The sequence below is a fragment of the Elgaria multicarinata genome, chromosome 4 (genome assembly GCF_023053635.1).
Source record: "Elgaria multicarinata webbii isolate HBS135686 ecotype San Diego chromosome 4, rElgMul1.1.pri, whole genome shotgun sequence".
Lineage (NCBI taxonomy): Eukaryota > Metazoa > Chordata > Lepidosauria > Squamata > Anguidae > Elgaria > Elgaria multicarinata.
The window spans coordinates 41729446-41743603 of NC_086174.1; the positions used below are offsets into that span (position 1 = coordinate 41729446).

General features: G+C 44.1%; 1 protein-coding gene and 1 non-coding gene across 2 annotated transcripts in view; one reads left to right on the forward strand and one right to left on the reverse strand.

The window, feature by feature from the left end:
* Window positions 1-405: 405 nt before the first annotated feature.
* On the reverse strand, window positions 406-596 carry LOC134398547 (U2 spliceosomal RNA). The gene has a single exon (XR_010025421.1). It is a non-coding gene; the product is annotated as a U2 spliceosomal RNA (small nuclear RNA).
* Window positions 597-11178: 10582 nt separating this feature from the next.
* The window catches only part of ALK (ALK receptor tyrosine kinase), a 710717-nt gene continuing 707737 nt past the window's right edge, over window positions 11179-14158 (forward strand). Inside the window, exon 1 of the mRNA XM_063125395.1 lies at window positions 11179-11320. Coding sequence (XP_062981465.1) covers window positions 11179-11320 — 142 coding nt within the window. The remainder of the gene's footprint in view (window positions 11321-14158) is intronic.

Sequence of the window (14158 nt, forward strand, 5' to 3'; positions counted from 1 at the left end):
AGCATTATTTCTGAAAGCAAAAGAAAATGTATTTTCCTGCATGTGTAATTGTTCTGCTGTAGCACAGCACGCCAGATCTACACTAAGCAGGATATAACACTTTAAAAATGTTTTGAAGACTGTATAGGGAGTGTGTCCTGGGCCCCAAAAGTTGTCACAACTATTATAAACTGTTTTAAAGCAGTAGTGTAGATCCCGCCCTAGAGGCCATGCAGCCAAAAAGCTGGAGAGGAAACACTCTTTGTGTAGAGATTCAGTGGATTTGTGTGGAAAAACTCAAAGCTGGCTCTGATGGGGAATGAGCATGCAGACTGAAGCATGTATAAACAAAGAACTTTCAATGGTATACAATATCATGCTATCATTAATAATCTTTAGTACATGCAGCAACCTCTTCTTCTTCTTCTTTGGTGCACCATTCCTGGAGGTACTGCAATACCAGGTCGATGCGTGGAGTGCATGGAGCAAGCTCCTATTCCATCTCCCAGTTCCAAAAATCCATTTAATATATAGTCCTCAAATAGAGGGCATATCAGATATTAAACTGATAAGAACAGATACTACACTTGATCTTAGCCAAAAGGCCGAGAAGCGATATGCAGCAACCTCTTCAGCTTATAGACATTGGGCCTGTTCAGACAACACATTTAAGCCATGGTTAGGCCACTAACCTTTTTGCAGCAAACGGTTAGTGAGCATGTTTAAAACACGGTTATGTAGCTACCATGGTTAGGAATAGTTCACACAACATGCTAAGTCAGGGTTCACACAACACACAAAGCCAAACTCCCTCCTGCTACCAACTGTCTCTGCAGAGGCCACCAGTGAGAGAGGAAGCAGCAGCCAGGCACCTCTCCACCGTGCCTGGGTCCAGCTCCAGCTCAGAGCCCCCTCCCTCCTGCTACCAACTGTCTCTGCAGAGGCCACCAGTGAGAGAGGAAGCAGCAGCCAGGCACCTCTCCACCGTGCCTGGGTCCAGCTCCAGCTCAGAGCCCCCTCCCTCCTACTACCAACTGTCTCTGGAGAGGCCTCCAATGAGGGAGGAAGCAGCAGCCAGGCACCTCTCCACCGTGCCTGGGTCCAGCTCCAGCTCAGAGCCCCCTCCCTCCTGCTACCAACTGTCTCTGCAGAGGCCACCAGTGAGGGAGGAAGCAGCAGCCAGGCACCTTTCCACCGTGCCTGGGTCCAGCTCCAGCTCAGAGCCCCCTCCCTCCTGCTACCAACTGTAAGTGCTGAACTTTGCAACTAAGATTGTAGTGCCTGAATTTGCTTTCCTTTTCCCCCTCCTCCTCCTCCCTCCCAATCCCCTTTCCTTTTGTGTCATGTCTTTTAGATTGTAAGCCTGTGGGCAGGGACTGTCAGGAAATACTTTTGTAAGCCGCCATGAGAGCCTTTTTTGGCTGAATGGCGGCATAAAAATCCTCAAATAAATAAATAAATAAATAATGTTTAGCTCAAAATGCTTAACCACTATGTTTTAGCATGTCGTCTGAACAGGGTCAATGTGGTATAGTGGTGCTGGGACTAAGACTTGGACCCAGGTTCGAATCCATTCAGTGAGTGATCAAGTTGATTGGGTGACTGTCACAATCCATCAACCTAGCAAACAGGGTTATTGTGAGGACAGTGTGTGTGGGTGTGTGGCTGTAGAAGCCTGTATTGCCACCTCAAGCCCCTTGTAGGAAATATAAATGTATTAAATGGGATATTATTATTAATTATTATGTTTATATACCACCCCATAGCCAATATAAATATAATTAATAAATTGGCACCATTCATACCACCAGAAAATACTACTTAGGGAATATTTACACAACAACCAATAATAAGACTCCATGGGTCCTATTCTCAAATCTCCAGCAATATTTTATTTTATTTTATTTATTTATTACATTTATATACTGCCCCATAGCTGAAGCTCTCTGGTTGGTTTACAAAGATTAAAACACGGAACATTAAAAACAAATATATAAAATTCAAAACCATAAAACGCTTAAAAACAGACAATATCCATTTAAGACAACTATACTGGGGTCAGTTAAAAAAACAACACTAAACTTATGCTGTTAAATACCTGGGAGAAGAGAAGAGTCTTAATGTGGCACTGAAAAGATAACAATGTTGGCACCAGGTGAGCCTCGTCAGGGAGATAGTTCCATAATTGGGGGGGGCACCACTGAAAAGGCCCTCTCCCTTGTTGCCATCCTCTGAGCTTCCCTCAGAGTAGGCACCCAGAGGAGGACCTTAGATGCTGAGCGTAGTGTCCAGGTAGGTTCATATCAGGAGAGGCGTTCCATCAGGTATTGTGGTCTCAAGCCGTGTAAGGCTTTATAAATTAAAACCAACCTCTTGAATCGGGCTCGAAAATGTACAGGTAGCCAATGCAAGTGGGCCAGAGTCAGTCTTATATGTTCAAACCTTCTGGTTCCGGTTATCAAATCTGGCCACTGCATTTTCCACAAGCTGCATTTTCCTTCAAAGGCAGCCCCACATAGAGTGCATTGCAGTAATCTAACTTGGAGGTTACCAGAGCATAGACAACTGAAACCAGTTTATCCCTGTCCAGATAGGGGCATAGCTGGCCAACAACCAAAGTTAGATTATTTCCTCTTATTTTGTGGCCATTTCCAACAATGGTCAACACTTTTCATGCTGATGTAATCTGCTGCAGGCTAATTTTCTATCCACTAGTACTTTGGTACTGTCTGTGACTGGAGTTTGGTTGTTAAAAAATGGATTACATTAAGTAGTTAAAGGGCTCTGTCTTGCTTACAACCCCAATGTTCTCTGTCCTTGGCAAGCAAGTCGACCTTACAAGATCATGCTGGCTATTTAGGACTGGAGGAGATGAATTTGCATGAAAGCAAGCCAGACAATGACCCATTTATTTTTATTTCTCTAGTACAGTGCCAGGGGCATGCAGAAAGAAAAAAAGAGCTGGAAGTAAGGTGTGAATGCCAAACAAAGGATCAAGAACTTGGCTGGCTCCATTATGCCTTATTTGCTGCCATGCTCTTAATTAGAACATAAACATTGTCAAACTGTAACATTATCATCTATAATTGGTCCAACAGAATGAGAGACTAATTGTCACGTTAGCAGCCAGATTGCTCATAGGCAGGATCACTGTTCAAAAATGCAAAAGCACTAATTACCGTGATATGATGAATGAAAGAAACAACAAACCCCAGGTTAATAAGGGAGGGCAGCCTGTGAAATGCACAGTGTCCAAAGGGAGAAGGAGGATGCTTATCATTGATGGGTGACTATGACAGAGCGCTTTGTTGCTTTCCTATATCTGATGTGGGGTATTTAGGCCAATTTTCATGGCTGAGAGGCAGCACTAGCAGCATGGTGTTGAGTTCGATGCACATCACAGCTGGCCATGCAGCGGAGTTGTCACCTCGTGGTCGCATTGAGCAGCCAGATTAATTTTGAGCCTGCAATGGAGGAGTGTGAAGGAGAAACTCGCCTCATCACACACTGAAAATTGATCTGGCTAGACATCAGAGCTATCACTGCCGGATTGCCAGCGGTAAATGTGCATTGAACTTGTTACTTGGCCATGGACAATTTTTAATCAGGTGAACTGTTCTCAAGGATGGCATTGCACATTGATGTTGTGGTGAAGGCAAAATAAGTCTTCCAACGCTTGACTCAGCATGGGCCAGCCCTCACTTCAAAGAACACAGGAAAGCAGTGTTGCTTTGCTTTCCCACACACAGGCCCTCCCACCTCTCCATAATCTTCCCATTATTACGGTGGGCATTTCCCTAGTAATAAAGAAAAAGACCGCTTGATACCTGTACATATAGTATCTGATGAAGTAGGCTCTAGTCAACATAAGCTTATGCCACAATAAATTTGCTGGTCTTTGAGATGCTACAAGACTCTTCGATGTTTTTGCTGCAACAGATTAACATGGCAACCCTTTTGGAAATGGTTGCATCTTTAAAGAAGCACTTGGATTTTTAAATTGGAGGAGGAGGAAGAGGAAGAAGAGGAAGAAGAAGAAACAACCATTAGAATGGTAAGCCTTTTGTCCCTAATCCAGCTGGACATAGTTGTAACTAAAACTCATTGGAACCAATAGCCCAACGTAGTTGTGATTCACTTAAGTACCATTGCTACTAACTTTAGCAGGATTGGGGAGCTTTGATTTGGTCACATTTTGATCTCTCATGGCTAAATTGTTTGCATTAGGCCTGCTTTGTTTAAACTTAAAAATTAGGTCTGGTAATCATGATTAGTATCCACACACTGGACTGTTTATTTGCTTGGTTCTGCTTATATTCTAACTGCAATAGAATGGTTGTTTGTGGTTTTTGCTGAGGGAACTCAGATCATAGCAGGATGCATCCTGACTGAAGTCCCTTTGAAGATTTGTAATGACATTCTTCATCACAATCTGGGCCCTCAGGTGACCAGTTCCCTGCATGAAAGAGGCAATTCAGGGAAAATTTAAACAAAACCAGACAAATAAAATAAATTAGCAACTCACAGTGAGTAAAAAGTCTAACTGTGAGGGTCTGCTTTTAGCTTACCTTTGCATTCTGCCTGTGCAAGATTTCTGTTAAATGTCAGTGCTTGAAATCTCATTCAACCACAGAAGTTGATGCAATTAAAGATACCAAGATACTTATTTTGTGCCTCACATTCTTGGGGACCAATGTAGCCATAACTCATTCGTTCAAGCAAACTATTAAATCCAAGGCTGTTCATTCACTTCTGCCACACTAGCCCAATCATTGACGTCTGACACACATTAGCTAATCTTTTTTTCTTTGGAGTTCTCCCTTTCCCCCAACTTCTTTGCACCCAGGGTGGGCTTCTCTAAATGAGCAATTTATAGCACGCTCGTGACTGGCCATTCATGGAGGTTTGTGGGTCAATTACATGACATCATCAACAGCCAAGTTGTCTCCCATGGTTCCCTACACCTTATCCCATTTTCAAAAAGATCAGAGATAAACTGGAATAAACCCTTAATGCCACGAAATCGGCAGGTGGCATTGCACTATGAACATCATGAAGACGGACTCTCTGTGACTGCAATCAGGGGAGAACACGGTAAAATGCCTCCCTGCAATAAAAGGAGACAGATCTGATCACCCACCCCACCAAGAGCACCCCATTAAGTTCAAGGTGGCTTACTCCCAAGTAAGTGTGCTGAGGGTTGCAGAATAACAGAGCAGTCTTACCTCTACTCAGAAGTATGTCCCATTGTGTTCAATGGGGCTTCCTCCCAAGTAAGTGTGCCTAGGGTTGCAGACTTACAGCAAAATCTTACTTCTACTCAGAAGTAAGTACTGGCTTTCCTGGGGGCTGTGAGGAAACAGACAAAAATAGGACTCCCCCTCCTTTGCACACATGCGAGGAAAGGAGGAAGGGATAGGGTGACCATACGAAAAGCAGGACAGGGCTCCTGTATCTTTAACAGTTGCATAGAAAAGGGAATTTCAGCAGGTGTCATTTGTATATATGGAGAACCTGATGAAATGCCCTCTTCATCACAACAGTTAAAGCTGCAGGAGCTATACTAGAGTGACCAGATATAAAAGAGGGCAGGGTACCTGCAGCTTTAACTGTGGTGATGAAGAGAAAATTTCACCAGGACACCAGCCCTGTCCTCCTTTTCCTATGTTCACCCTAGGAAGGGAGGCACTCCTTCGATTAAAACCATGTGTCTGCCCTATAAAGAAGCCCACCCTAATATCGCAAAGAACCTGAAAGTGGAAAGCCATGATAAGGATGCAAGGTTGTTGTTGTTTTTGCGTTGTTTGTTTTGCTTAATGTAGACTATTTAATGTTTAACAGATCATGGCTTCAAATAGCCTGCACTTTATCACATCAACAATCAGGTTCACTACCACAGCCTTCTCCAACCTAGTAGCCTCCAAATGTGTTGGACTACAAATCCCATTATCCCTAGCCAGCATGGTTGTGGGAAGTTGGGAACTGTAGTCCAACACATCTGGAAGGGACCAGCTCTTTCATTATTTTACTAGCACTAATATATAAACCCACCAAGAATCCTCACTTATTTTAAAAGACTAAATCGCGCTTTCTCTTAAATCTTTGGAGAGTTTTATTTCATTTTTGCTTTCATTGACTTTTCTATTCCCAGTGTCACAGGCAATCGTTTCATTGCCTAATTAACCCACACAGATCCAGATGTAAGTCCAGATCCATCAACCTATTTCTGAAATATTTTCTTCCTAGGCTTCACTGTGCAAGAAGTTACCATAACAAGATCCGAATTGTCCATATCACTTATTATCATCATCATTCCTTCCCTTAGTAAAGACCATTAAAACAATCAAAGAAATAGTTCAGCAGCTCATCCACTGGAGAGTCTACATTGAAACTTGTCTCCTTCTTTATTTATTAATGGGCCTACTTTTTCCTCTAGTATCTTTGTCTCTCATGGTACATTAAATCCCTTGATATTCCTTTCAAGCCGTACTAAGAAATATATGTCTTTGATTTAGCTTTCACTCAAAATGCCTCTTCCTGTGACTTTTCTGATCTTGGAGCATTACATTCTTAGCAATAAGATGTGTCTAGAAAGGATGGTGCAGCTGTTACCCTTTGTAGACGTTCTCCTCAGATTATGGAATTCACAAGACAAGCTGTTGTACACTGAGAAGCACATACTCTGTCTCTTTATAATAGTCTACACATTCTTCCAGTGACCATTCTCCACTGCTGTGATCACAACTTTGTATAGCACAACAACAACACCCCAAGCAATTATTTGCTTAGCTTTATTTATTCCCATTAAAAAAAGAAGCAGCATTTTTCTTGGCTAAACTAGAATGATAGGGGCAGAAGTGTCCCTCCCACCATTAAATGGTGTTTCGCCATATGTGGCCATCTTTTGAGCATCTTTACGTTAAGGGGAAATTGTGTTGTTTACCCGGGGCTTTCTACTTCCTGCTTCTTTTGTGTGATTGTTATGGACTGCATTACATGGGCAGAGAGGGGCGACTACATGGTTTGAATTGAACACTTCCCTTCTGTTCACTTTCATTGAGACAGCAGCATCTAGTGGTGGAAGATCCTGCTTTTTACAGCTAGTACCACATTTAATTGTGGGATTTCCATGGGATAGTGTGGGAGACATCCTGGTTATTGATAACGTCATGTAATGAACTCACAAACATTTGTGAGTGGCCAGTCTTGCACATGAAATAAGTAGCACATTTAGAGGAGCCCTTTGTGCCACTAAAAGAAGAATAACCTTCCACTCTGTAGGGTAGTGTGTGTGTGTGTGTGCGCGCGCGCGCGCGCGTGCCAGAGAGAGAGGGAGAAGGTGGGCACTTATGAATCACCAACAAAAAAAGAGGACAAAAGAGGACATCAATTTGTATATGCTAATTTATATAGAGGAAGATGCAAATCTAGCGATATATTTCTATCAAAAACAGGACACCTGTATTTGCTAGTGCTTCAAAATAGAGGGTTGTCCTCTGTAAAGTAGCCGTGTGTGTGTGTGTGTGTGTGTGTGTGTGTGTGTGTGTGTGTGTGTGAGAGAGAGAGAGAGAGAGAGAGAGAGAGAGAGAGAGAGAGAGAGAGAGAGAGAGAGAGAGAGAGAGAGGAGGGGGTGGGGTGGGTGAGAGACTAGGGGTATGTCTAGATGACTGTTTATCCTGGGGATCGCCCCGGGATCATCCCTGTATGTCCACATGATGCACAGGGGATCCCAGGAGCAGGGAGAAATCTGCCCCGAGATAACAGGCATCACTTTATTTATTAATTAATTAATTTCTTTTCTATACCACCCAATAGCCGGAGCTCTCTGGGCGGTTCACTTTCCCCCCAGTTTTTTCCGCGTGGGCACCCGTCCCGGTTTCGTCCCAGCTCCTCGTGAGTAACCACAAAGAGCCGGGAGCTGTGCACAGGGGTAGGGGGAGCAGGAGGTTTTTTTAAAAACAACAACAACACACATACATTTTTCGTAGGAATGCTCCTGTGCTCAGTCCCGATAAAAAAACAAAAACGGCGGCCATGACGTCCTCTTCCTCCCAGGACATTCTGTGCATGTTTAGACTGAGGGGGAGGATCTTGTGATTAGCATATCGCGAGATCCTCCCCCTCCAGACCCTAGGTATAGACAAGCCCCAGGACTTCCAGCAGCCAGCTTCCAACATTTTACTTCTGCCCATAGTTTTCAGAGGAACACCGGGCTCTCTTCTTCAAAGGTGCCACCCAGGCTGCAGTAACAACTCAGCCACCTGAATGAGCACTTGATTAACTGATTCAAATGTTCAGTCCTGATCCATCAGGACCTACAAAGCCTTACACCACCAACAGGGATGCAGCACTGAATTTAAGGGGAGAAAGTGTTCTCAAAGTTCCAGGAGGATTTATTCACTTCCAATGCGTTTGGAACTAAGTTCGTTCTTCACAACCAATCAGCAAATGTGAACTGTTTGGTTTTTATTGAATCAAACCAATAGGTAGGCGATGAGAAAAGATACATAAAAAGGTAGAAGGTAGGGTGTTTTTCTTTTCTTTTTCTTTTGCAGACCTTCTATCTCTTGGCAGCTTTTGCATTAAAAATCAACCATTTATTAAATTCTGGCACGGGCTTAATATGATCATACTTTGACTCAGCTTGCTTTTTTCTTCCTGGAAAGCCTGTATTATTATATAGTTTCAACTTTCTAGTAAGCAGAGTGAATTTCCTCAAAATATGCCTTGGTGCTGAAGGCAGCAATTGAGGTTCAGATCATAGTATTGTTAAAAAAAATGATCCTATTGCAGGCAAAGTGGTTGCATGGAAAAAGAAATAACTGTCTAGCAGAGCAATTTCTCTTCCGCTCCCCACCACCCCAACCAGCTTTTCCTACTCTTTTGCAGCCATGAACCATCAAATGGAAATACAAGCTAGAATTCCTGCTCTCATGCTTCTCGCCTTACAGCAGACTTCTCATTTGTTACTCAAAACAATGACTGAGATATTCTGGATTTTAATGCAATGAATATCACATCAACTTCAAGCAACACAGATTAGTGAAACTCATAGAAACACCCTGGTGATGTTTTAAATAGATGGAAATCTGATCTGACCTAGCAGCCGGATATCTTGTAATCAGTTCCTCAAAGAGAATTCTCAAAATAATTTCTTACAGTGCCCACCAATTCATTTCCTCCAATAAATGTTGTGTGTGTGTGTAAGTGTAAAAGACTGGCTAGAAAAGTTAGTGCTTAGTGTGAGCAAGAGAGTAGCCCAAAAGAATTAGACTTAAGAGGGGAAAATCTGGGCAATGAGCTCTGGATTCCAGTGAAAGTAGGCATTGCTTTGCTTTGGTATCACAGGGTAGAGAATTCAATGAGCAGTGGACCAGAACTAAGTCCGCTAATTATGGTTCTTCTGTTTTGTAAAAGGGGCTCTTGGGTCAAAAGGAAAAGACACGCAAGAAAAGATGGTTTATATAATGCTGCTTAGGTCAACTGTTGTTACTATGGAAAAGATTTGTGTATTTGCCAGCTGGGGGTTGTTTGGCAGCTGTGCGAAGGAGGCTTAATCCTTTTTGGGTTGTTGTGCTGCGCCTCTGGATTTTGCTTGGGTCAGGAAAGGGCACGTTTTAAATCCAGTCAGGTAAGTCAACAAATAATTGGGCTAGCGGGATGAAGCCGGGTTGGACGTAGGGGAGAGAAGGGTGCCATTTCAGATTTTTGTGGGGAGAGAAATTTCAGTTGGTGGGGGGGGGGGGGATATTGTCCACAAAGCACAATGGGCTGCTCATGTGTCTCTGTGTGTAATAAAACATTTGTTGCTCTTACTATTTTATTCCAATAACCTACTTGTGTGTGTGTGTTTTAACCAGAAAGATAGCTACAACTGATTATTTCTCAGGATTAATTACATGTAGTCTGAAACACTGCCTCCAGCCATCCTTAAATGATCCCCCTGAGGGAAGCCAAATGCATGCAATTCAGCAGGGCATCCCTCATTTGTGTAATGGATAGAGGAGTGCCTCTCTTGTGAGAGTGAGAGGGCTGAAGTAGAACAGGTTTGGTTAGGGTGGACATTAAGCTACCATTAAAGGATTTTTTAAAAACTTTTTATTTATGTCATTATTGCCCCCTGCATCATCAACCTCAAGGCTCCCAAAGTGGCTTACAATGATCAAATCATAATAAATAAATAAAAATTGATCACTATATAACACACTGAAAAAATTCATCTCAACAAGCTATGGAGAAAATTCAGCAAAATGGCAACACCGACTAAGATTAAACCAACACCACATCAAACAATCATAAAGAAACCATGCTTAAATAGAACAGTTTTTAACTCTCAATGGAAACCAATAGAGCAAGTTGAGCCTCCTGGGGATGTCTATGTGGACTTTTCTTTTTCTTTTTTTCTGAAGTGAAATGTACTTGCTTTTCCCTAAAGGCACTTTGAGCTTCATCACACCTACCCATTTCCTTCAAATTATCCCATAGCATATGAAAGCTGTTGTTGTTGTTGTTGTTAGCTCCATCACACCAACATTATACATCCACCTCCGCCCTGCTCCAGTGTGTGCCCCGGGAGGGCTGGGCCAGGCTCTGCGGCACTAGCTTGGGGGCTGCCGAGGCAGCCGGGTGGCCCTGCTCGTCATCTTCCTGCTGTGGCGTGCACCCTGGGAGGGAGTGCGGAGGGAGGCGGCTGGGCGACTCTGCTCCTTGTCATTCTTCTGTGCCCCCAGTGGCTGCTCAGAGAACAACAAAAGAATAGTACTTTCCGCGGTCCAAAATACGGCGCTATTTGGGGGGGGGGGAGCGCAATCAAAGCAGGATACATCAGAGTACTTCACTGTAACAGCAGATTATAAGGTAGAACACATTGGAATCCTTTGTATGCAATTCACAGTGATTGCACAGTATACCACTGGTATACTGCAGAGCTCCTAGTCTGTTTTTGGCTACTCACTGCAGCACACTGCTAGGATTGTGGTAATAATGTCTGGCCCCATCCTGCAAGCACAGTCCTCTGCATATTCACTTGAAAGTAAGTCCCACTGTGTTCAGCTGGTCTTGCTCCAGGGGGCTGTCCAGCAAAAGCTCTGCGGTGGCTGCAATTCTGCTCTGCAGATCAGTTGAATCTGCATCAGATTCACAACTACTGCGAGACTTTCCCACGAAGCTGCACAGAAAAAAAGTCAGGGACTTACTGTCATGACCCAGGATTCTGATGCCGATGATCTAGTGGTGCCCACAGAAACCCCAGGTCCAAACACCACTGCAGAGCCTCCAGAGACCCCTGAGCCTGCAGAGACTCCTGAACCTGAGTCTCCAGAGTTCCCTGAGCCTAGCCCCAGTACTGGACCAGCACCCTCATCTACAAGAGCCCCACATTCCAGGGAGCCAATGCATCAGTGGCAACAATGTGCCAGGCATGAGCTCTTGGAGAGATGGAGGTGTGCTAGGCTACAAGCCAGGGGCCTGCCCCTTTAAGGCTTCTGTTCTGAGGGAAAGGGCGGAGCCAGGAACCACTGCATAAAAGGCTTCAGTTTGTCTTCAGACTTTGTTAGAGCAAGTTGTTGCCTTGCTGTGGGTGGCTGCTTGGTCCAGAACAGGGCACTTATCCTGAGGGGTTTTTTTGGGTGGGAGTGAGGGCTGTGAGGTTCTTCAGATGCCTGACCTTGCTCTGTGGCTGATCTGGGGGGCAGTCCTGGTGGAAGGTGATTGGTCACTAGAAACCTGGAAGAGGGCAGGGATGTAGGGGGCTATGGTTCCCGGATGACTACTAGAAACTGCGCACTCCCTCCTTGGTGTTGGGATTACCTAAAGGCACCCCAGGTAAGTAAAATTGTGGGGGTTGGGGGAAGGCAGCACCAACTCAGCGCTGAGAAGATAGTCCCCTGGGCTGGATCTACACTATTGCTTTAAAGCGCTTTAAAACAATAGTGTAGATCCGGCCCTGGACAAAACCTTAAGATCCACAATCTTAATATAAAATCCAGTTATGCTCCCTTGCCTTTAGCACATCCCAAGGTACCTGGACCTGCAACAGGGCCTCCTCCAGTGATCTTAGCATGTGAGTAGCTTCATGAGGTGGAGGCAATCCTTAGATAACCTTGTCCCACTCCATTCAGTGCTCTACAGATTAAAGCCAGCAAAAAATCCTTCATCTGCATTAAATTTCACAGTCCTATCAAAACCACAATTTCATGTAAAATGAGGTGTTTATTTTATTTTTATTTATTATGCCATTTATATCCCACTTTCCCCCTTGCATGGCCTTCCTCCTCGTTTCCGTTTTATCCTCACCCCAACCCTGTAAGGTATGTTAGGCTGAGAGTCTGTGACTGGCCCAAAGTGACCCAGTGAGCTTCCATGGCTAAGTGGGGACTAGAAGCTGGAACTCCTGAATCCCAGTCCAAAACTCTAACCACTAAACCACATTGGTGTTGTGGTTATGATATTAGAATGCTTAAATTTAAATGGTGTGGATGTAAAACTATGGGTTGGGTATACATCGTAACACGCTTTCTGTAATTATCCTGTATATTCAGTACAATTCAAGTGTAGTTGTAGAAAAGCACAAATTGATTTGTGCTTGTATATTTGCAATTACTGCTAATTCCCTATAATGATATGGCAATGTACACAACAGAATAATGTTGCTGGAATTACTATGTAGTCAGCATACCTGCATCGTCAAAATACACACGCAAACTACGCATACTAATGGACATTCATTTATTTCAATCGGCAGCAACAGCACCAAGAGGTGATTAATTTTCATGCAGAGTGTAATTGTACTGTTTAAGCTTATTCTGATTCTCGACCATTAAAGTTAATAGCAGCAGTGTCATTGTCCTCAGTTAATGTAGTGCCAATCATTTAGGAAACAATTCATTTACACATGTAGCCATGTGGTCCCAATGACTTCAGACTCACAGTAGCCAAAAAGGTCCTGGATATTGTGAGACAATCAGGAAGTGGAAATCTCACAAGGGATGGGATTTCAGTCCTGTTGAGAAATTTCAGTGTGGAAAAGCTGGGGCAAGGCTATTCAAGGCTTCACCCATTGCTTCGAGGTCTCCATGATGTTCAGATCCTTCTCTTGATAACAGGTTTACCTCAGACATTTTCTGTTACCTCTTTTGGGGGGAGATGGGGGGGACAGGAAGGCTTCCCCCTCCCACATGATTTCCAGATTTGCTGGGGATGGGCATGTTTTTCACTTTCCTTGGAGTAAAAGTTTAAGTTGCAGTCAGAAAATTTAATAGGTTGCTTTCCTGTCATATTTGTCGGAATTAGACAGATGGGGCAGTAATTAGGGGGATAAGTAAAACCAGTGAACTGGAAGTATTCGGGGTTTCCCTGGGATAGGGAAATGCCTTTACCTGACTCAGTGGAGGCTGGTGGCTCCAATTTTGGCAGGCCTGTGAATTCATTCTGATTTTCAGTCAGAAGAACCAGCTAGAACTCTAAAGAAGCTATCCAAGCTACTGAACCTAGTTGGGAATAGGTTTCAGGGCCTTGGATAGTTCCTTTGGAGTTCTGACTGGCCCTGATGGTAACCCAGAATGGATTCACTGGCCCACCAAAATTAGAGCCACCAGCCTCCACTGATGCAACTAGTGGGCTGGGCAGGGTCCAGCCACCTTGCCTGGGCAGATGCTGTAGATAACAAGTGAGGAAGGCTTTGGGGGTGGGAGTTGAATGACCCCCACCCCAGCCTTTGTGGGCCAGATGATGTTTGGGCATGGCCATGCGTCTGACACTGGGGGAATGGCCACCCTTATTGTTGGGGCATGGGGTCATCTGGTCCACAGCCAAAGCACCAGCTAGATTTCTAGCCAGCATTTCATATAGGAACCAGCTTCATTGTGTAAGGTATTCCCTGGCTAGGGATGGGAAAGGGAGAGCTACAGTTATCCATGCTCTCATAACCTCTCGTTTGGATTGCTGCAACGCGTTATATGTGGGGCTGCCTTTCAAAATGGTCTGGAAACTTCCAACTGGTACAAAATAGGGCAGCACGTTTATTAACAGGGACTGGCCAATGAGACCACATTATGCCAGTCCTTTCCCAACTTCACTGGTTGTCAGTCCAGGTCCGGGCCTGATTAAAAGTGCTGGTATTAACATTTAAAGCCCTAAACGGCTCCCATATGTACCTGCCCAGACCCTAAGGTCATCCTCA